General features: G+C 61.6%; 1 protein-coding gene across 1 annotated transcript; it reads left to right on the forward strand.

The window, feature by feature from the left end:
- The first annotated feature begins 5,281 nt into the window (after window positions 1–5,281).
- GRIN2C (glutamate ionotropic receptor NMDA type subunit 2C) lies at window positions 5,282–20,398 on the forward strand. Its single transcript, XM_074607547.1, has 13 exons — window positions 5,282–5,597; window positions 9,692–10,115; window positions 11,780–12,375; window positions 12,897–13,011; window positions 13,601–13,812; window positions 13,940–14,108; window positions 14,459–14,612; window positions 15,906–16,031; window positions 16,125–16,354; window positions 16,534–16,694; window positions 17,250–17,437; window positions 17,980–18,212; window positions 18,609–20,398. Exons 2-13 carry the CDS (start codon window positions 9,708–9,710, stop codon window positions 20,028–20,030), a joined length of 4,014 nt encoding a protein of 1,337 aa, XP_074463648.1. The 5' UTR covers window positions 5,282–5,597; window positions 9,692–9,707; the 3' UTR covers window positions 20,031–20,398.
- Window positions 20,399–22,368: the final 1,970 nt, after the last annotated feature.

Raw genomic sequence — 22,368 nt, forward strand, 5'->3', positions numbered from 1 at the left:
AAGCTCCCGTTGATGCTGCATTTTCCAATTACACCTGGGAGACAAGTGCAGAGCCTCTCGCTGGCTTTGCTAATAGGCTGCTTGCTGAACTTGGCCTTTTCAAATGAGCATTTAGAGCCTGTGAAGCAGGAGGTTACCTGCGCTCTGGAATAAGGGGAAAACCAGCTGGAGTCGGGTCTCTGGCCCAGCAGCGAAGAGCTGTGCTGCCATTTAGAAGCCCCCTCACACGATCAGAAAAAACGGGTGAAAAAGCTTTTCAGCAGCATGGCTAATAGATAATTTTCCATCCCCGTCCTCGGAGTTAGCGCGGCTGCAGAGGCGGCGTCCGACTTTACGCCGTCCCCAGCCCCTCACCGCATGAATCACCGAATTGCGGCATCCGCTGCTGGGAGCCGGGGTGAGTCCGTCTGCGCCGGGGCTTCGTCGGGAACAGATGGCTCTGGAGAGTGCTGACTTCAGCGCTTTGGCTGAGCTCAAGCATCGGCCCCTGCCTCTACCCTCCCCTCGCCACTCGCTCTCCCAGGCACATCTCACACCTCCTGTGCTCTTCTCTCCCTGTCCAGCCCCGGGCAGGGATGGCGAACAGGTTGGGGTTGGGGTACCAACCACTGGGGTCACTGGAGCAGGTTGTCAGCCCCACTGTGCCCAGGGAACCGCTTCCCTCCTGGCACAACATCTCCGAAAGGACCCCAAGTGCATCCTCGGCTCCAGACCCACCAGAGGCTGGTGGTTTCCACTCCCAGCCTTAGAGACCCAGCCTTCACGGGGCTCTGTGCTCCCCGAAGTCTTGCCCGTGGTGGGAGGCTGTGCCGGGGTGGGCAGTGGTGTCACGGGGGCCCCGCAGCGGCTGCAGGATGGCTGCGTGGGGCCGGGGGTTTTCCCTTTGCTTGGGGCGAATTGCTTTGGAAATCGGGGCTGCAGAAGCCCCTTTCCCGAGGCTGGGAGGGGAGCAGAGGTGAAGGAGATGTAAACTCCCAGCAGCTGCTTTGAGGAGCTATTTAGGGATACGACAGCAGCAAATAAAGTTGTTGGAGGGCGAGGGCTGGTTATGCCCCAGGAGGAAGCGATTTCCTCCCTTCCTGGGAAATTTCCATTTCCAACCTGCTGCCTTTGGCTGCCTCATCCCCAACCTCCGGGGCAGCCCGGCAGGCACATGCCACCCCGGGAGGAGGAATTATCCCTGCAGGGATGAAGCCATCTCTGTTTATTTTAGCTCCCTTAATTACCGTGAGGGTGGGACATGGTGGCAGCGGAGCGGAGCTGTGCCGGATCTGTGCCGTGCGTGCACTGTGCCCAGCACCCTCCCCATGGCCTCTCTCCCACCTTTCTCCGTGCTCTGCTTTCTACCTCAGTTGCTTTTGTCACTGCTGGGAGCCACGATACTGGCAAGCTCCGTGTGGTTATTTAAGCACCGAAGCCCTGAATACCCTATGGGATGGAGCAGACAGGGGAGGTGGGGATGGTGCCTGGTGGGGGTGGCCTTGGGAGCCTCCACGGGCAGGCAGAGCTGCCGGAGAGAGGTGACCGTCACCCATGTTTGCTTGGGTGAGGTGGGTGCCCAGGTGTAGGAGTGGCTGGGCTCAGACCTTCTTATTTTTTGGCTAGACTTCTGGGGAAGTGGGGTTGGCAGTCAACAGGCAAGTCTGGGATGGATGCGGGTCCAGGGTGGGTGCAGGTCCAGGGCTAAATCTCTGGTCTATGTCACAAATGTCACCTGCAAGACCCAGCGCTGGCAGAGATCTGGGGGTACAGTGCTGTTTTCGCCCTGTCCAATGTCGGATGCCGTTAGCGGGATGCAGGCACCCCTGTCGCCCAGCTGCCACCCTGCCCTTCTGGGGCCAGCGCTGGCTTTGTGTTGGCAGTGCACAGACCCAGGTCCTCGCCTGCCCAAAGCCCTGGTTTAGGATGCACTCAGGTTAAAAATTTCTGGTCAGGCTTCTCCTACAAAGAGGAGGCTGATGGCAGAGGCTCGCCCCGCAGAACCAGAGATATTAAAGACACTGGCTCGAGGCTGTGAGTGTGCCTTGAGGGGGGGGATGCTGTGAGTAGGGACTTAGGTACAGGTTTATTCTGGGAGTTGATGGGCTCCAATTGACTCTGCAGGGCTTGGGGGGCTGGAACAGATGGGGCTGGGGTAGGACGCCCTGTGCCGTGCTTTACCACAGGTCTTGGGATGCGAGATGCCAGTGGGGTTGCGAAGGGGTGCAAGGAGCCTGCGTGGAGCCCAAGGCACTTCTCCAACACCGGTGCTGGCTTGGATGGCTTAGTGTAAAGCTGCACTAACATCGGCCCCCCTGACGTGGTCCTCCGCGTCCCCCTCGCACTCCCAGCTGGCCATCAGAGGGATCTTCCCTGCAGGAGGAGGCTGCACACCGGGAGTAGTTGGAGCATGGCACCTTGTGTTTATCAACATGCTTTCAGAGCCTGCTGCAAGAAAAGACGCCGGGGAAAGGTAACAGGGTGATGGAGAAGCCAGTTGTGCTCTCTCTTGTCCAGGTTGAGCTGTGGGTGAGGGACCTGCTGGGACACCGAGGGTCCCATGCCGGGATACCACCCCAGCGGTGTGAAGGAGGAGGATGAAGGAGGGCAAAGGCAGTTTCGTGCCCGTGTTATCCCCACCCAGCCCAGAAAGCTGAGCAAAGAGGTCACAGCATCCCCAGAGAGGGTGGCACCGAGGGGCCGGGGAAGTCAGAGGTTTCCAACCAGGAGGAAAAGCCCAGCCGCACCTCCTGGGGTTGTGGCCTTCATCCTGGGGTGCTGTTGGTTCTTCTGTTTCAACCCAGACATTTGTAGCCATCAAAGCACGCTTTTTGAATGTAAGAAGGACTTTTGTTGTTTAAATGCACGGATAAGGCGTTTTGATGATTCCAGACCAGCTCCCATAAGCTGCATCATGGCGTGGTGGCCCAGACCCAGCAGTGGGTTGAATTTGGGGAATCGCTACATTTCCCCCCAGAAAAATGTTGTGGGTTTTTATTGAAGACGCTGAAGGACTTTGCCAGGAAAACTGGAAACCTGGCGCCAAGCTCTCAGCGCAGCCACTCGCTCTGCACCTGAACTGCGAGCCGTCGGCCAGGGCTGTAGCTGGGTTTGGCTCCCAAGGGAGAGTAGACATGGCTGGGAAGGGCCTGGCATGTGTGTTACCACCAGTCCCTGCCCTCTGCTGCTTGTCCCCACTGCAGACATCCTCCAGCTGTGCCCAGCTGTGTGCCAGACCTGGCTTTGTCTGTCTGCCCCATGTGTGGGGTTTGGGCTGTGATAGGGGTTAAACATACCATGGGACGGAGATGCTGGAGAGTCATGGGTGCGATAGGGGAGCCAGGTATTGCCCCAAGGTGGGGGGCGGGAGTGTTGCTGTAGCTCCCCCTTGTCCCTGCTGCATGCTGTCAGCTCTGCTGGGAAACATTTTCCCCATGAAACATCACTGGGGCTGAAATAGGTGGCAGCCAAGACTGTCTGAGGGATCCAGCCCAGGAAGCAGCCGGTCTCAGGGGGGGTAAATGAGGGTCCTGACCTCCCGGAGGGCACAGGAGCGGCTCAGGTTTTCTGTCCCAGCCCCAGGGGACCAGGTCCCCTGAAAGCGGTCCCCCCAGGCCCGGTCACACCCGACCATGAAGGTGACAGAAGGGGTTAAATGCAGCCGCTGCCACTTTCAACAGTTAAACCCAAGAGCCACCCTTTTGTTGTCCTGGGAAAAGGATTTGCGGCATGGAGGACCTGTTGCTAACCCTTAAATCTCCTCTGCTTGGGCAAGGGAGAGGCAGTGCTGCCAGAATCAGGCAGCAGTGGGCAGCCGGGGCGGCCTGAGGCTGGGGGAGCTGAACGCGGACAGCAGGTAGCTGAAAGAGCGGGGCAAGGTCCCATGTCCCCCATCGTCCAAGCCTCCTGAGGTCTCCTGCAGAGAGAGAGAGTACGAGCTGCTTTTACAGCTGTTAAAATGAAGCCCAAAATGCATTTTTCCCTTTCCTCTGTTTTTTGGCACCTCTTGCAATCCCGAGGTGCCCCGAGGGCAGCCACAGCACCCGGGCAGTGGGTGGCTGGGCTGCCTCGGGGACAGGGACGGTATGGGGAGGTCCGGCAGCTCACGGCTGACCACAGGGAGCAGGTTTTTAGGCAGGTCAAAACCTTTCTGGAAACGGCCTTTCCAGGCCCCAGCAGCTACAGGGATGCTGCTGCAGGTGGCTGCAGTGCCAGGTTGGGTGGCAGCCACCCGACAGCCCTAAATGACTTTCTTTCGGATGGCTGTGCCCCCGAGCTGGGCATCTGCACCTGGGGAAGGCAGGAGGGCAGTGCCTGGCCACGGGTGCTGCTGGCTCCCTGCACCAGCAGATGCTCTCAGGGCGATGCTCGGCATTTTGGTAGCTCTGAGCCGGGGTTTTGGAGGAGATTGTGGAGCAGCTGCCCCCATGGCAGAGCCTGAATTGGGCTGCGGCCCCCGCCGGGAGCTGTGGTCCCTTTGCCCGCAGCCTGGCTGCCTGCAGAGCACGGGCTGGTTTTGGGGCAGACTAGGCACCCAGCCGGTGGCAAGGGGCCCCTGGGTGTCTCCCCCCTTTCCTTTGCTGGGTGTCCCCCCTCTCGCCCCCCCAGTCTGGCTTGCTCTAAACCAGTGCTGCAGGATCAGCTGATGCTTTAATACTGGCCCTGGCGACAGCTGGAGGATGCTGCTGCCTGCGGGGGCTTTGCTCTCTGTCACCCCCCTCCCCAACTCCCCATGACCGATGGGGACCTTGGGGCTGCCCTCTGCCGTCTGGGGGGCACCAGGGGTGGGCAGCTGGCCAGTCCCTACCAGTCCCGTTAGCAACGGGCTGGAAGGTATTTAGCGGGGGTGATGAGTCCAACCGCAGCCGTTTGCACCCCTCCAGCTCTTCCTGGGGCTGGGGGGGCGGGCAGCGCCCGGCGGGGAGCGGGGGTTGTAAGGACTGTGCCGTTTTGCGGTGGGTTTTCCCTATTTGGGAAGAATAAGGGGGTCGAAGGAAGGGGAAAGTCTTGCCCCTTGCCCTCCCCAGCGCCGGGGACTGGCCGCGGGTGCGAGGGGAGGCGGGCAGGTTTCGGCAGGGGAGGGCTGCCTGCCTCCATCCCCCCCCCGCTTCCCTCCCCGGCTCTGGCGGCCAGCCCCGAAGTTGCGGCGAGGCGGGAGGACACACGTCCTGTCCTTCCACCGCCCCCGTGCCTCCCCCCCGTGCCTCCATCCATCCCCGCAGCCCTCCCCAGCGCCGCCGGCTCCTCCCGGCCCGTCCCGCCCGGGCAGCCCCTCCGGTCCCGGTGCGGGGGGGAGATGGCTGCCGGGGCCCGGCGGCCGCCGAGACACCTGCTGCCACCGGGCCCCCCCCCGTGCACACCCGCTCCGCTCCCGCTCCCTCCTTCCTCCGCTCCCGTCCCTGCCTCCAGCCGCCGCTGCAGAGCCGCCACCGCCGCCTCCAAGGACGAGCCGGGACCGACGGCGGCCGCCGGACCCCCCCGCCAGCCGCGGCGGGGGCCGATCCTACCCCGGGGGACTGCCCCGGAGGGGGAGAGGGCTGGGAAGAGTCAAGCCCCCGGTGGGACGCGCAGCCCCGCCGGAGCCGCGGGGCATGTAGGCACCGAGCAGCGGCGGTCCCGTAAGTACCGGGCGGGCTGGGGGCAGCCGGGTCCCCGACGGGCTCTGCCGCCGCCCCGGCACCGCCGCCAGTAACTTTTAGGGATGGAGGGGGGTGTTTGGGGGGGCTTGCCCTGGCCATTTCCCTCTGCCCCAGCATCCCCCCGCGCATCCCCATCGCCGAGAGCTCCCGCTTCCCGTCCCGGACAGCGGATGGGAATAAACCTTAATTCTGGGCGCTGTGATGGGGTTTTTTTGGGGGGGTGAGAGGCAGGAAAAAGAGAGGAGACCTCCCTGGGTGCCACCAGCCCTGTCCCCCCCCCGCCACCTTGCGTAACCCAGCGGCAGGCAGGGCACTTGGCGTTTATTTTTGGTTAATCCATATTCGACCTTTTTAAGCTGCGTTTCGGTGCGTGCGTGTGCGGGGCCCTCACCATCACCCTGGCCCGCAGCCCCCGGCCCACAACTGTTGCTGTCGGAGGCACAGACGAGGAAGAGGAGGGTGATGAGAAAGAGGAGGGTGATGATGAGGAGGAGGGTGATGCTGGGTGGTGGCAGATGAAGGTTGAAAGGAGACAGTGCTCGCCAGGGGCTGCCGGTGCTTTTCCCTCCCGAGTCATCCCCCTGCGTGGGGACAGGGGCGGCGATGAGTTGCCTTTGTGGAGGTTTTCCTGCTTTCCCTCCTTTCAGGGGGTTCTGTCGAGGTCTCCTTGCTCCACAAGGATGTCCTCCACTCGGGCAATGACAAGCCCTGGCACAACCTGGTGCCCTCCCCGGTGACCCCCCATCCTCCCCGCACGGCTCCCGCCAGGTTCAGGTTTGCTCCGTCCTTTCCATCTATCGGCAGCGGTTCCCCCTCCCCGGTGCAGGCTGCGCCTCCCCTGTGGTTTCGGGCTCACAGGCTTTTTTGGGGGGGATAAGGTTTCTCTTTCTTGAGCGATATTTTGCATTTCGGGATTTTATTTCTCCCTTTCTTGAGGTCAAAATATCTGCATGAGCTCTCCCCGTCTTGGAGCAGGGGAGGGAGGGATGGAGACAGGATAAAACGGAGGTTTAAAATTTGGAGCAAACTTTCCCTGTTGCATTAAAATGACATTTCAGGAGGTGGAGGGAGGTAAGGGCTTGATTGGTGCCTTTAGCAGGAGGTTTCTGTGAGTGTTTGGTTTATTAGGTGAAGCTGTGCCTACGAAAGAGGTTAACCTGCTCAAAACTGCCCCAACGCAACAAAAAACAAGTGCCAAAGTCACTGAGCAGCTCCGTGGGTGCCCTCTCGTCCCTGAGGAGGTGGCATTGCCCTGCCCGGGCTCCCAGCCGGGGCCACCTTCCTCCTGCTCCAGCCTGGCCACCGGCTCTTCGCCTGGCTGGAAAACCTCCCTTTTGGGAAGACATTTTCCCAAAGGAGCAACTCCGCAGTGCGTGCTAGAAGAGATTGAAAAAAAAGTGGATTTCTTTTTAAAGTCCATGGGGGCTTTGCTGTGTTGTGCCGAGCCCAGGAGCAGCCCCGGCTCTGGCAGTAGCGCAGGGATGGTCTCGGTTCCTCCTCTGCCTCCACCAGTTTCCTGCAATTTGCTTTCCCCACCATCACCCCCCCCAAAATTAGCATTTTCCCGCACCCCTATAGCTCGCTCCTAGAAAAAAAACAAACTGGAAGCACACGGAGTCGGCTGGGCTGGAGGACCTGGCTGCTCTTCGCATCCCGAATCCAGCCATTTTGGAGTAGCCCTGGCTCCGACCTGCGCACGGAGCCCCTGCCAGCCATGGGCTCGCTGGCCCTGACCCCTCCATCCTCCTCCGCAGCCACCAAGGGCTGCGGCAAGTGGCTGGCCTCCAGCCGGCAGCGCCAGATTCCCAGGAAGGATGGAAATCCATTCCCCTGTTTGTCTCAGCAATGGCGGATCGATGCGGCGTACCCGTGCCCACCTCCTTGCTCTGCCATTGCCATCACGCTGCGAGGGAGGGGGATGCTTTCCACCTGCGGCTTGGTCCGGTGGGAAACTGGTTTGCCCCAACCTGCTCCCAGTTGCCGTCGGGAGCGGAGCAGCCCCTTTGGAGGCAGCACTTGGTGGCACGGGAGGGTTTTGCTGGCCCGTGCTTCGACTGCTCGGTGCTAGAAGAGGCTCCTGAGCGCAGGGAAGAGCTGGTTTGAGGAAGAGGAGGACAAGGGCCCGGGATGGGTGAGGTGCTAGGGCTGGTGTGAGCGAACCCGATCACTCACCACGAGGGCCTGGAGTATATTTAAATGTCCTTGAGGAGGGCTCAGACGGGCAGAGCTGCTGGGAGAGCGGCTCTGTTTGTTTTGGGTGGCGTGCTGCTCCCCTTCCTCTCTGCTCGGGTAGCTGATGCCGGATTCCCGATGAATTATTTATCATGGGACTAAAAATACTCGGGAATTCGCAGTGAGGAGCAGGCGGTGCGGGCCGCCCCGCCGCTGGGCTGGCCGTGCCGGAGCGTGGGACGCTGCCAGCATGGCATGACTCACCCGCCACCCTCTCCGGCCAAGGGGCCCCGGCTGCGGCCATCGGCGTGGCGTCGTGGCTCCTGCAGCCCGGCTGGCTGCGATGCGGGATGGTGGGGGGGATGCAGCCGGACAGGGTGAACCCCCTCGGGTGATGGTGGGTGCTGGGGGTGGATGATCCCCTGCCCAAACCCATCTGGCCAAGTGAGATGCTGGCCCGTGAGCGTTGGTGGCCGGCTGCCTGCCCAAGCCCTGCCAGCACCCATGGGGTGCAGGAAAGGGACGTGGGGCTCATGTCCCCTGTCTCTCTGGAGGGGACAGCCCTGGTGCTCAAATCTGCATCGTGCAGCTCTTGCAGGATGCCCGACCGGGCAGTCTTTGGGTTTATTTCCTGCATTTTCAGTCCAACATACTGGCAGTGCTGAGTCCATCACAGCGGCACGGAGGGGTGTTGGGGTGCGGGTCCCTGGGGCAGCCCAGACCCCAAAACCATCCGGGACTCAGCGAGGGGCTCCTCCGGCCGTGCCGAGGACGCGTTAAGCAACAGCAGCTTTTAATTGCAAGTGACGTTTCCGAGCACCAGCTGGCATCTTGCTGCATGGATTGACACTGCCGTGTGGCTGGTGCCACCACGGAGGCCTGCTTGTCCCCCTCCCCGCTGCCTGGCATGGAACCGCGGCGGTGGCCCTGGGGGCAATGGAATTGGAGGGGCTCAGATGCCCCTGGCCATGGGTCCTCACCATGGGTTGATTTTGCTGGAGGGCTCCGAGCGGGGGGTGAGCTCCAGCACGGGGGTGCATTGCCATGGGCAGGGACATGTCCCTCCCCCCAGGGACTGCCACCCTGCCTGCAGCGAGCTGGGCACCCCCAGTCAGTGGGAAATTGGGGACTGTCAGGGGCACGTTCCCAAACATCCCCCCGAGCCTGGCTTTGGGGTGCAGCTGGCAGAGACGCAGTGCGGTGGGTGTCCCAGGGGGGTGGGTGATGCCAGCAGGGAAACGTGCAATCGCGGGTAAAGATGAGGAGGAGGGGGAAAGCTGAAGGATGGTGTCTGGGGGAGAAACTTGGAGATAAGGGGCCAGCCGGGCACTTTGGTCGGGATATGGGAAGTGGCAGCGAGGGAGCTGGGGCAGGGGGACAGGCAGGGGGACGGGCAGGGAACCGGCTGCTCCAGTGACTGTGTGGTTTGCAAAATCCCAACATGGGGGTTGCAGAGCTGAACCCCCCCTCAAGGGCAAAGCCTCTGAATATTGAAGGTGGCTGTCAGCTGTGGAGGGAGGCTGCTGTCCCCGTCCCCAGCCACAGGGGCGATAAGGAGCATCGTAGCAGCGATGGCTTTTGGGGAGGGCAGAGGGGCAGAACGGGGCTGGGAGGGGAATGGTGGTGGTGGGATGGAGACGGGGTGGTGGTGGGAAGGGGAGACTGACTGCGAATCGTTAGTATTTGGTGAGGATGGGGACAAGGGACACGGCACTGGGGTGTACTGTGAGTGCTGGGTACAACTCTGTGGTCAATCCTCCACCATGTCCAGCCTCCAAAGGATGAGGTTCCCCCTCTCTCCCTGGCACCAGCTGCCGCGGGGCGGTGGGGAGGGTTGGGGGGAGCGGGGCCAGGGGTCCTGGCGAGTGGCCGGATGCGAGGGGCTGTGTCCCATCTGGCAGGGACGCGGCGGTGGACATGGGCAGAGCGCCGGCGCACGCTCTGCTACTGTCGATGGTGCTGGGCTGCTCGGCTGCCTTCACGGACCTCCTGCTGCCGGGCCCCGAGGAACCCGTGGTCAACGTGGCCGTGGTGTTTGGGGGTACGTCCTACCCGCTGCACATCCGCTCCCGCCTGAGTCCCCAGAGCTTCTTGGACATGCCCCTGGAGATCCACCCCATCACAGTCATCGTCAACAACACCAACCCCAGCACCCTCCTCACCCAGATCTGCGACATCCTCGCCAGCCACAAGATCCACGGCATCGTCTTCGAGGACAACGTCGGCACGGAGGCCGTGGCCCAGATCCTTGACTTCATCTCCTCCCAGACCCAGGTCCCTGTCATCAGCATCAGCGGGGGGTCTGCTGTAGTCCTGACCCCGAAGGTGAGGCGTTCACTGGGTTTTTTTTCCAGTGGGGGGTGGGAGAAATGAGGGATTGTTAGAGAGGGGCTGAGATGGGGTGTGAAATGCTGGATGGCAGAGGAGCTGCTGGGCTGCAGCGTAGGGACTCGTGGTCAGGAATAGGCAGTGGCTATGGCAGTGTGGCCGACTGGGGTGGTAGGAGGTGGGAGAGGACTTCAGGGAAGGGTCCCTGTCGGTGGGACATGGGAGGGGACTTCAGTGCCTGACGGAGGGACCTTCCCTGGTGCCCTGCTCCGCATCCCCTCCAGGCTGTGCCCACTATGGGGTGCCAGGGTCGTGGCACTGGGGCTGCCAGGGCAGTGGCAGGGTTGGCATGTACCCATCCTCCTCCCTCCATGCCCGCTGTGGCTGGATCCAGCCCTGAAATGTCCGAGCAGGCAGCACGGAGAGGCCTCACTCGGCTGCGGCAGTCATCTCAGGTGCACCACAGGCTCAAACAGGATTTTTGGCTTCTCTGCTCTTTGCCAGCATCAGACACTGTCGCTGTCACTGTCACTGTCACCTGCCTGCCGGGAAGCGCTGGTGGCAGGGAGAGCTGGAGCGGGGCTGGACGATGCTGGGCGGGCAGCGATGGGCTGCAGCGAGGCTCCTGACCCTGCTGGGGTGGAGATTTGGGTTATCTCCTCCTGGCTGCTCATCTCACCCTGGTCTGGGCACCGGAGGGTTCCTGGCACTGACTCCTTCCCATGGCAGCAGCTGCCCCCGGGGTGGAGACCCTGCCTCTCCTCGAGGCAGCATTTTCATGCTGTGACCGCTCACAGGTTTTGGGGTATAAACCCCCTGGATGGCACCTCGGCAGCCCTGCCTGCCCCAACTGGTGCTCCTGGACCACCCTGAGCTGCTGCTCGCTGTGGGAGGGCGGCAGTGGGTGCGGAGGGCTCAGCTGGAGCCCCAAGTGGTTAAAAAATAGCTGTGGCTTTGCTATGGTCTGGGTGTTTTCCTGCAGCAGGGGTTGGGTATTTTGGGGACAGTGGAGGGACCCATGCGAAGGCTCAACCTCCTCCTCCTCCCATGGATCCAAGGTCCCCAGCAGCCCCCGCTCCCCAGCTGGGACTCCCTGGGGCTCACCCCTCTGGCCAGACCACCGGGAAAAACTGCTTCTCTGGATGTGGAAGGGGTCTGGGTGGCAAAACGCCGTTGCCTGTGTGCGACCTTCTGCAAATGCCATTCGCTGAATCATTTAAGACAGAATCAGATCAATTAAAGTTTGCTAATGAGAGGCCAGATGGCCGGGGAGGTGGGGTGGGAGGGAAGGAGCCACACGGGCTCCAGCAGCAGGTAGCGGGTCGGAGCTGGGATGGGAGTTACTCGCCCGGCAGGGCCTTTGCCCCCCCTCCTTCTCCTGGTTTAAGGAGAAATTACTGGTCTCCTTTGGGAAGCACTGGATGAAATTTTGGTCAGCAAGCTGAGAAACAGAGGAGAGGCCATAGGGCCTGACCCTTTGTATGGGATGAGATTCCTCGGAGACCACCAGGGGATCGGTCCCATTTTGTCTGTCTCCAACCCATGGGCCACACCAGTTCATGGCTCCCTCAAACCCTTCACGGTGGTAAATTCAAGGTGACTTGCACAGGAGACTTGGACCATGGTGCTGGAGCAGCCCCTGACCCCTTCTCCTCCTGTAGGAGCCTGGCTCAGCTTTCCTGCAGTTGGGTGTCTCCATCGAGCAGCAAATCCAGGTGATCTTCAAGGTGCTGGAGGAATACGACTGGGGCTCCTTTGCCGTCATCACCAGCCTCTACCCGGGCTACAACATCTTCTTGGACGTCATCCGCTCCTTCACGGACGCCAGCTACTTTGGCTGGGAGCTGCAGGAGGTGCTCACCTTTGAGATGAGCCAGGAGCGGAGCAGCTCCAGGACACAGCGGCTCCTGCGGCAGATCGATGCCCAGGTCCTCATCGTTTACTGCTCGCGGGACGAAGCCGAATACCTCTTCACCATGGCAGAGCAAGCCGGCCTTGTGGGGCCGGGATACGTCTGGATTGTGCCCAGCCTGGCAGTGGGCAACATGGAGGTGCCACCCGCCTCCTTCCCAGTCGGCCTCATCAGTGTGGTGACGGAGAGCTGGAAGCTGAGCCTGCGGCAGAAGGTGCGGGATGGGGTGGCCATCATTGCCATGGGGGCAGCCAGCTTCTTCCGGGCCCACGGCTACCTCCCGGAGGTGGGATGGGACTGCTGGGCTCCCGCCAGGGCCACTGCCACCAACACCAGCTTCTACCGGTGAGGCTTGGAGACCCACTGGGATGGGTGTGAAAGGGGGGGGGATGGGGAAACAGAGAGGCAATGGGTAGGGGAGGAGGAGGGTGGAGCTGGCGGGAAGGGGGATGGTATTCGCTGTGGGCTGCAGACGGTGGTCTGTGCCTCTCGACGGTTTGTCCTGGAGCATCTCCCCAGAGCAGCCCTTGCCTTTTCCCATGCTTCTCTGTGACCCGGGACCCATGGGGACCCCAAGGGGTGTTTCACTGCTCTGTTTTGCAGTGTAGACGTGGCACCTCAGGGCTGCAGTGGCAGACTGTGCATCCCCCACCCCACAGTGGTCCATCCTTGGTGCCTCCTTGCTGGCAGGGCTTTCTCCAGCTCCCCACTGCCCCTTGTGTAGGGCCTAAACCTGGTCCCCAGCTCTCAGCCCCATGTCTCTCTGTGGGACCTGAGGCAGCCCAGCTGGAGCCTGAGGAGGAGGAGGAGGGTTGTATGGGGCTGGGCCGCATGGCCAGGGGCTCACAGGCTCTGTGTCCCACCAGGCACCTCCTCAATGTGACGTGGGAGCACAGGGACTTCTCCTTCAATGAAGGTGGCTACCTGATCAGGCCCACCATGGTGGTGATATCGCTCAACCAGCACCGGCTCTGGGAGATGGTAGGACCCCCAGACCTCCCCCGGGACAGGCACAGTGGGGAGGTGGCTGGGTAGGATGAGCCTGGGGCTATGCACGGGCTGGGGTCCCACCTTGGGGTAGGTTGCCCCATACAAAACCCATGGCTGGTACCAAAGGTACCCATGTTGGTGTGGTGGGTCTTCACGGCAATGCTGGGCACCAAAGCTCTGCCAAGAATTGGGTTTTTTTTCCCTGCAATTTGGCTGAAAAGTTCCAAAAGAGGCAAAAATGCAGGTGCCCACTTCTAGGGAACAGCGGCCAAACACCCAGACCTGAAATGAGCTGCGTAGAGGGGTTGTATTTCCAGTTTAAAAGCATCTTGGGTGAAGTTTGGCTAGGTTTGTGATCACTCAAGCTTGATGCTTGGAGTCCTGGAGGAAACACCTTGCCCCATTATCAGTGGGCGCATGGGGAAGGGGATGCTGAGATGGGGCTCACCACGGCTGAGCTCCAGCCTAACGATGCTCTGGGAGAAATGAGCCTCAAAGGCATGGGGAGGATGAATACGGAACCCCATGTAACCCCCAGAGCCCCTCACCAGGGTGACAGTGTGCTCTTCTTTGGGGGCAGGTGGGCAAGTGGGAGAAAGGCATCATCCATATGAAATACCCGGTGTGGCCCCGCTACGGCTCCTTCCTGCAGCCCGTGGCTGATAACCGCCACCTGACAGTGGCCACACTGGAGGAGAGACCCTTCGTTATCGTGGAGAACACGGACCCCAGCACCGGGGTCTGCGTGCGCAACACCGTGCCCTGCCGCAAGCAAACCAACTCCTCCCAGAGGTGAGCAGCAAGGATGGAGATCAGCAATTTTGGTCATGGTTCCCTGTGCTTATGGTGTCCCAGAGGCACCAGGGTAGCTCAGAGCATCTTTGGTTGGAACAACCCATTTTTCCTGGTGTGGTTTCAGTGGCGATGGCCTTGTGGATCCCTACACCAAGCTGTGCTGCAAGGGCTTCTGCATCGACATCCTGAAGAAGCTGGCCAAGGCAGTGAAGTTCTCCTATGACCTCTACCTGGTGACCAATGGCAAACATGGCAAGATCGTCCGTGGGGTCTGGAACGGCATGATTGGTGAGGTAGGGGTGGGCATGCCCCGGCCTGGGGCTTCCCTGCCGAGATGGGATCGGGGGTGTCTGCGGTGGGACTTGTCCCTGGGCAGGGGACAGCTTGGCACGAGGAGTGGGGAGGTGTAATTGTAAATCATGGTGCTTACGGCCAAGGCTTGGTGGAGGAGAATGAGCTGGGGAGTCAGCTGAACATTTATGACCCCACAGCTGCTGTGCTGGTGTCACTGGTCATTTAGGAAGCTAATATTAAAAAAAAAAAAAGACAAAAGTTAAGGTTGGACATGCAGGAGATGGGGAAGTGGTCTGGGGCCCTCTGCCCGTCCATTTGCCCATCCCAAGACCATCTACCCCTTCTCCAGGTGTACTACAAGCGCGCAGACATGGCCATTGGCTCCCTCACCATCAATGAGGAGCGCTCCGAGATCGTGGACTTCTCCGTGCCCTTCGTGGAGACGGGCATCAGCGTCATGGTGGCCAGGAGCAATGGCACCGTCTCCCCCTCCGCCTTCCTGGGTGAGCCGTGTGTCCCTCTGTCCGTCTGTCTGCAGGTCCATCCCACGCTTCCGACAAATGCGAATTAGAAATATTATTCGGTTTTAATAACTTTTAAGAAAAAAAAAAAAAAGCCTAAGTAATAAGGGAAGGAGATTTTGCTGCCAGCTTTGGGGCTTCCTCCTCCCCTCGCCTGCATAATCCTTATATTATGGAGAGGGAGGCTGGGATCGGTGGTTTCCTCCTCTTCATTACTTGTGTAGAGGAGGGAGGACGTGGGGGGAAGACGAGGCGGGGGTTTGTCAGCTCTGAGCTCGGCTCTGGGGACCCCTTCTCTGCCACCCTCACCAGAGCCTGTGGATAAGCCGGGTGTAGGAAACCGCCGGTGCTAAAAGTTTTATTTAATGAGTTTTAAAAAGGCAAAGCTGCAGCCTGGGAAGGGGAGGGGACTGGCCAAGGTCGTCAGGAAATTCAGTCTGAGAGCTCCAGCGGGGCTTGAGGCTCTCGGCAAGGGCACAGCGGCGATGTGCCGGCTCGGCTGGAGCCGCTCGTGCGGGGACGGTGCGGGTGGGTGCGGGTGCCAGGGATGCCGTGGGGTGGGGGACATCACCAGCCTGGGCACATCTTCCCCTCCTGTCCCCCCCACGCTGCGGGGTCTGACTTCTCCCTGAAGCAGGGGTCACCTTCACTGGTCCCGAGGAGAACGGGAGCATCCTGCCCCGGTTGGGCAGGGCTGGGGTCCGCGGTCCCCTCGCCTCCTGCCTCCCGCGCTAATGAGCCACATCCCCATCAGGAGAGGCCTCTCCTCCCTGACAGCGAAGGACGCGCTGACAAATGGGCCTCGGCAGCTGCATGTTGAGGGCTCGGATGCATCCCCACCGCTCCCGCTCATCCCAGGCAGGCAGGGGTTCATCGCCCACCCCCACCTCCTGGAGGCGCTCCCAGAGGCTCTCCCAGGGGGCTGGTCCCATGCCTGGTGCCAGAGCCATCACAGGGGACAGGCTGTGATCCCACTGAAAACCCTCCTGCTGATGACCCTGGAGATGGGCAGTATCTCATTAGCATCTCCCCGTTGATGAAAGCCTGATTTTGTTCAGGTGGGGAAGCATGGCTGCATCCCCCAGTCTCGCAGCATCCCCCTCCCTTCCTGATTGATTCCCTGTGGATCTGCTTGGCCGCGGTGCCCCTGTCTCCTCTCTGAGGAGGGGCAATATTCAGGAGGATGAGCCCCGTCCATCTGGGAGGGCTCTTGGGGGCTTCCAGGGGGCTGTGGGGTGTCCCGGAGGGGCTGACGATGTCCTGCTCACCTTGCAGAGCCCTATAGCCCGGCCGTCTGGGTCATGATGTTTGTGATGTGCCTCACTGTGGTGGCCATCACCGTCTTCGTGTTCGAGTATTTCAGCCCTGTTGGCTACAACCAGAACCTCACCAGCGGCAAGAGTGAGTTGGGGGAGGCAGGAGATGGACAGGGGTTGGGGGGGACACATCCCCGGGCAGGCTGATGGCTGTCTCCTCTGTCCCCTGTCCCCGCAGGGCCAGGAGGTCCCACCTTCACCATCGGCAAGTCGGTGTGGCTGCTGTGGGCTCTGGTCTTCAACAACTCGGTGCCCATCGAGAACCCCAAGGGCACCACCAGCAAGATCATGGTGCTCATCTGGGCCTTCTTCGCCGTCATCTTCCTTGCCAGCTACACTGCCAACCTGGCCGCCTTCATGATCCAGGAGCAGTACATCGACACCGTGTCAGGGCTGAGTGACAGGAAGGTGGGGCTGACAATTGGGCTGGGGAGAAGCCGCAGGTGTCACTGCCAGATGGCTGGGCACGGGTGGGTGGGTGGATGGAGGGCTGGGTGTGGGGAGGGGGAACATGCTAGGGACATGCTGGGCACACGGCAGGGACATGGACACCACGTGATGTGGCTCCCTGGGGCTCCCCATTGCAGTTTCAGAAGCCGCAGGAGCAGTACCCCCCCTTCCGCTTCGGCACCGTCCCCAACGGCAGCACCGAGAGGAACATCCGCAGCAACTATCCCGACATGCACACCCACATGGTCAAGTACAACCAGCGCTCCGTGGAGGACGCCCTCACCAGCCTCAAAATGGGGTATGGCTCCCCAAAATGGGGTACAGCTCCCCCAAATTGGCTACGGCTCCCAGAGCTGGAGTACAGCTCCTCCAGATGGGACACAGGACCCCCCCCAAAATGAACTATGGCTCCCTGGGATGGAGTACGGTGCCTCCCAGGTGGGGTAGGGCTGCATCAACTGGGGTACAGCCCCCCCACAAGTGAGATATGGGCTCCTCAGGCTGGGTACAGCTCTCCCAGATGGGGTATGGTCTCTGCATCTTCCCTGCATGAGGTACTGACCCCCCAAACAGGGTACAACCCCCTGCAGATGGGGTACAGCTTCCTACATCTCCCCCCAAAAGGGATGCGCCCCCCCCCCAGGTGGGGTATGGCTCCCCCAGGTTGGGTACTTCTCCCCAAAGTGGGGTTATAGCTCTTCAAGATGGGGCAGATACCCTCAAAGAGGACGCAACCTCCTCCAGATGGGCTACAGCTATCCAAAAGGGGCAAAGCTCCTCCCAGAAGGGGTACAGCACCCCCAAAAAAGGGCTGCTGTCACCCCCCTCACCGTCATTCCCCTTGGTGGGGCAGGAAGCTGGATGCCTTCATCTACGACGCAGCGGTGCTCAACTACATGGCAGGCAAAGACGAGGGCTGCAAGCTGGTGACCATCGGCAGTGGGAAGGTGTTTGCCACCACGGGCTACGGCATCGCCCTGCAGAAGGACTCGCGTTGGAAGCGAGCCATCGACCTGGCCCTGCTCCAGTTCCTGGGAGACGGTGGGTGCCCGGACGAGCTTCTTTGCTAGCCCTATCCCCATCCTCACCCCACCCTTGCCTGGCAAATTAACCCAGGCAGCAGGGCTTTGGTCCCTAGACCCTGTGTGGCCTCCACGGCTTCTTGCAGGATGGGCTTCTCCACCAGGTCCTTTCAGGGGACATTAAATCCAGCAGCATCTCTCCAGCTGGGCACTGGGGGGGGTCATTCCCTCTGAGGTCCCTCCTCTTCCTGCAGGTTGTAAAATCCCAGGGATGGCCGTGCACAAAATCTGAGGGTCGGGAGGAGAAACCTGGGAAGGGGACGGCTGGCTGGCACATGGGTGGGGGACAGAGACAGGAGAGAGCCCTGGAGAAGGACAAGTGACTGGTGGGATGCTCAGGTCAAGGGCAGCAGCAAGGACTGAGCTGATAACAGCTCTGGGGGCTTGGGGGTGGCTTTCTCCTCCTCCAGCCACAGTGGGGTGGGCATGGGCAGGGGCTGTGCTTGGGGACATGATGCCTTGGGGGACCATTTTCATCCTCCTGTGTGTGTCTGGCCCCAGGTGAGACCCAGAAGCTGGAGACGGTTTGGCTGTCAGGGATCTGCCAGAATGAGAAGAATGAAGTGATGAGCAGTAAGCTGGACATCGACAACATGGCCGGGGTTTTCTACATGCTGCTGGTGGCCATGGGGCTGAGCCTGCTGGTCTTTGCCTGGGAGCACCTCGTCTACTGGAAGCTGCGTCATTCCGTCCCCAAATCCCACAAGCTTGACTTCCTCCTGGCCATCAGCAGGGTGAGTGGTGCTGCCAGGGGCTATCGAAGGGCCCAAATGTCCTCCCATGGTGTCACGGGGATGAGCACGGTGTGGTGGGCATCATCCCTTTGACCCGCATGGGAGGGACTGGAGATGCTCGTGCTGATGCGAGCTCTTGGCTGGGGAGAAAAGACAGGGTCTGGGGAAAGAGTTCAGCCCTGGGAATGACTACATCCATATTAGCATCCCTGGGGAAAGGGGTGATGGAGGATGGTGTCACCCACCCTGGCAGTGCTGGGCATGATGGAGAGGGGACATAGGTGCCATCAAGACATCTCAGCCTCAGCAACATCATCTTGACCCACCAGGGCAGATTCTTGGAGGACCCCAGTGACCCTGCTGATGGCGGGTCTCCCCCCTTCCTTCTCTCCGCAGGGCATCTACAGCTGCTTCAGTGGGGTGCAGACCCTGGCGAGCCCCGGGCGGGCGCCCACGCCCGATGTCACCGCCAGCTCGGCCCAGGCCAACGTGCTGAAGATGCTGCAGGCGGCCAAGGAGATGGTGTCGACGGCCAGTGTGGGCGGCTCGCTGGAGCAGGCCACCCGCACCATCGAGGACTGGAGCAGCCACAGCGAGCGCCTCCAGACCACCTTCTCCCTGAGGACACCCCAACTGGTGGTGCAGAACAGCACCGGCGCCCACCGGGGCCCCCCCTACAGCACGGCCCCCACCGAGAGGCTGGGGAGAGCCAGTGCTCCCAAGGGTGCTCCCCTGGGGCTGCCGCTGCCGCAGCCCATCCCCGTGGACTCACGGCTGCCCGGGGAGGAGAAGTGGAGAGGGACAAATGAGCATGTCCCCCGCCTCCTCCACCCCCTGAAGTTTCGGGATGGCTGTGCAGGGGATGAAACCCTCCTGGGTTTCCCCCACCTCCTAGTGAAGACCACCTCCCCTGGGGGCGATATTGGGGAGCAGGCACTGATGGGGAACCACATCGGGGCTCCCCTCCCGCCTCCCACATCCCCCAGGGACCTCCCGCCGCCAGACATCTACAGGGAGCACAAGCGGCCATCGGGAAGGGGGGAGCGGCTGCAAAACACCCCCCTGCTCCCAGGAGATGGGGGACAGAGGGGCTCAGGGACACTGCCCCAGCTGCCCTCGGCGGCAGAGAAGAGGCGGGAGGTGGGCAGCCCCTTCCTGCCTCCATCCTGCCCCCGCGGAGCCTTCCCCAAAGCCACCAGGACTTGCAGAGCTGGGGGCGAGCTGGCCCGGCCGGAGGCTGCGGTGATGGAGCGGGAGAAGCCGAGCCGGTGGGCGAACTCGGCCAGGGTGCCCGGGGAGCGGGGTGAGAAGCGGTGTACGGGGGGGGTGCGACGCTGCGGTGCTGCCCGCCTGCCCGCCCGCGCCGACGTGCCCGACCTCTTCCCCGAAGCCGAGGCTGGCTACGGCTGTGGCCCCCGTTGCCCCCAGGCCACCAGCCGTCTGGCACCGCGCTCACCCATGGTCAGGCTGCCGTCCTACCGGGAGGCTTGCCGGCAAAACCCCCGTGCCACCACCACCACCACGCCGGCGTGCGCGCCGTATGCCTGCATGAACTCCTATGCCAACCTGCCCCTCTACCTGGGGCACCTCTCGCGGGGGTCCCCGCTGCCCCGGGAGCACCCTGGGGTGCTGGCGGGCTGTGGCCGGGGGCCGGGGCGCTGGGCCGGCGGCTGCAGAGACTGCGGGAGGCGTGGGGAGACGGCCTTGCTGCGGGCAGTGGGGACAGAGAGGAGGGACCCGCTGGTGGCCCGTGGGGTGACGAGTCCCTGCGCCGGCGGGTCCTGGCGGCGGGTCTCCAGCCTGGAGTCGGAGGTGTGACGGGGGGGACAGGGGGGTGTCCGCACCCCTCTGCCTGCCCTTTGCCCCGGTGTCACCGTGGGCTGGCCAGCGGCTCCCGGCCGGGCTCCAGCCTCCCGGGGTCCTGCACCGCCGGCAGTGGGACGCTCCAAGTGGCTCGGCGGGTCCCGTGCGCTTTTTGGGGGGGGGGTCAGAGGAGCCTGGCAGGGGCCGGGGCACGCTGGCTTGGGCTCTCCCCGCAGGCAGGGCTGGCCGGGGACTCGAGAATGCCAAACTCATTGCTGACGTGTTGCCGTCACCTTTTGGTTTCATTCAGGGGACTCGAAATGCCATGTCCAGGTCATTAAAAAGACATTTTCAGCCAGCTGGGGACCCTTCTTCCATCCGCCGGCGATGAGACCCGGGCTGTCCTTGGCTTTACCCCCATGTCACAGGGATGCCTGTGGTCCTGTATGCCCTGTCCCCACTCATGTCCCTTTACTGCTGAGCCCTGACACAGGCTCATCTCACTGGTGGCAGCCAGGCGAAGGCAAACAGCAACTCATTAAACCGTGCTGAGGGCTAATTACTTAGAAGCCATGAGGCTGGAGCCGAGCACCGAAGCCAGAGTTACCGCACCCTGCTTGGATTTTGGGGTGCTGGACACGGATGGCTGCGAGCTCGGGGCAGGGGGGGTGAGGAATGCTCCCGCAGCTGCAAACCAGGCGGGCAGCCCCAGGAAGGTGTGCCACAAGGGAATGAGAAAGGGAGGGGGAAAAAAAATAAAATCCTCCCACCTTCCCAGGGCTGATGGAGCCATAAATCAGGTGCAATAGATGAGCCGCGTTTAATTCTTCTCTTGATGCCCATGTCTCAGGCAGCCCTGGCGGGGTGCGGGCAGGGGGCCGTGATTCACAGCACCGGGCAGGGGAGAGGGGGTTTGGGCAGCGGGAGCCCAGGCTGCTGGGGCTGGGGCAGGGGCCACGGCTCTGCCAGGTGGTACCAGCCCCATCCCAGGGCAGCACCGTGGCTACGTAAAGCTGCCCGTGGCCGGCCGGCCCAGGGAGATGCCAACCCTTAGCCTCTCTCACGGCTGGTTCAGCATTGTCTGCCTGGATGAACATCCCCCCTAAGAAACTGCGCTAAAGCTCCATTATTTTTTTGGGGGGAGGTTGCTGGCAGCCACTGAGCAGCCAGGGCTGGTAACAGCGAGGGGACGATGGCGGGGGCTGCCCCGCGATACCCACTCAGCCCTGGGAATGGCTTCAAAGCCCTGGGGGGGGGTCAGGAAGGGACTGGCCACGTGTGGCCCAGTGTCAAAAGCATTGGCCATGTCTGTCTGTCCATCAGTCCATCCACCCATTTGTCTGGGGCTAAATCCAGCCAGTCGGGTGTCCCCCCCACCCCATCCCCCAGCCTGGCTGCCATCACATGCTGGTGCCAGCGCTTTAATTCGCTTTACTTATTTATCATTGCAATTGTCTCTTAATTGCTTTGGCAGCCCCTCAGAAGCCTGGTGGCGAGGGAGGGAGGTGCTGGTATATAAATAAAGGCCATAAATAAATAAACAAACCCGGTTGAAGGCTCCGGGATCCTTGCCGGGTTGCCCCAGGTGATGGCACCCATTTGCCCCGGGTGGCTTTTACCAGCCGGGTGCCCTGGATGTCCCTGGGGGGTGACAGGCTGGTCCCCAGGAGGCTCCAATGTACCCTGGGGAGTTTTCCCCCCGATTGTGCATTTCTGGCCCAAGGAAGCCAGCGCACCCTGCAGCATCTTTGGCTCAGCCGGGTTGGGGCCGAGCCTGAGCCAGGGTTGGGGCTGTGAGAACAAAAGGGAGCAGAAAAGCGAAAAAAAAAGAAAGAATACCAAAAATCCCCAACCCACATTTTAAATTAATTAGTGATGTCCCCAGTGACTCAGCAGAGGCCAAATGGATTTGCTTCATGTTTTATTGAAGGGTTCTGCTGCGGGAGGCTGAGAGCAGCGAGGGACAGGGGGACGGGGGTGCTGTGGGGGGGTCCCAGGGAAAGCAGCCCCCGGGATGGGTGTCAGCACCCGGTGTAAGGCTGGGGACGGTCCCCTGCCACCACGGTGGCATTTGCATATCATCTTTATATGCTAATCGGGATGGAAGAGCAGCACTTTTCTCCCCTTCCCAGTGCCAGGTGGGAGCTGTGTAACACCCCCCACCCGCCCCCGGCCCTGGGACCGAGGAGGGGCTGAGCCGCTCCTGCAGCATCCCTTCACCGGGGACAAATCTGCGGGGAAGCAGCAGCCTGGAAGCACCCTCTGACCGGGCTTTCCAGAGCAGGGGTTGGGTAATTTAGTGCTTAACAGCCGCTGAGGGATATTATTTCTTTTTGGTGAAATTGTCTAATCA

This window comes from Larus michahellis, chromosome 14 (assembly GCF_964199755.1).
Source record: "Larus michahellis chromosome 14, bLarMic1.1, whole genome shotgun sequence".
NCBI lineage: Eukaryota > Metazoa > Chordata > Aves > Charadriiformes > Laridae > Larus > Larus michahellis.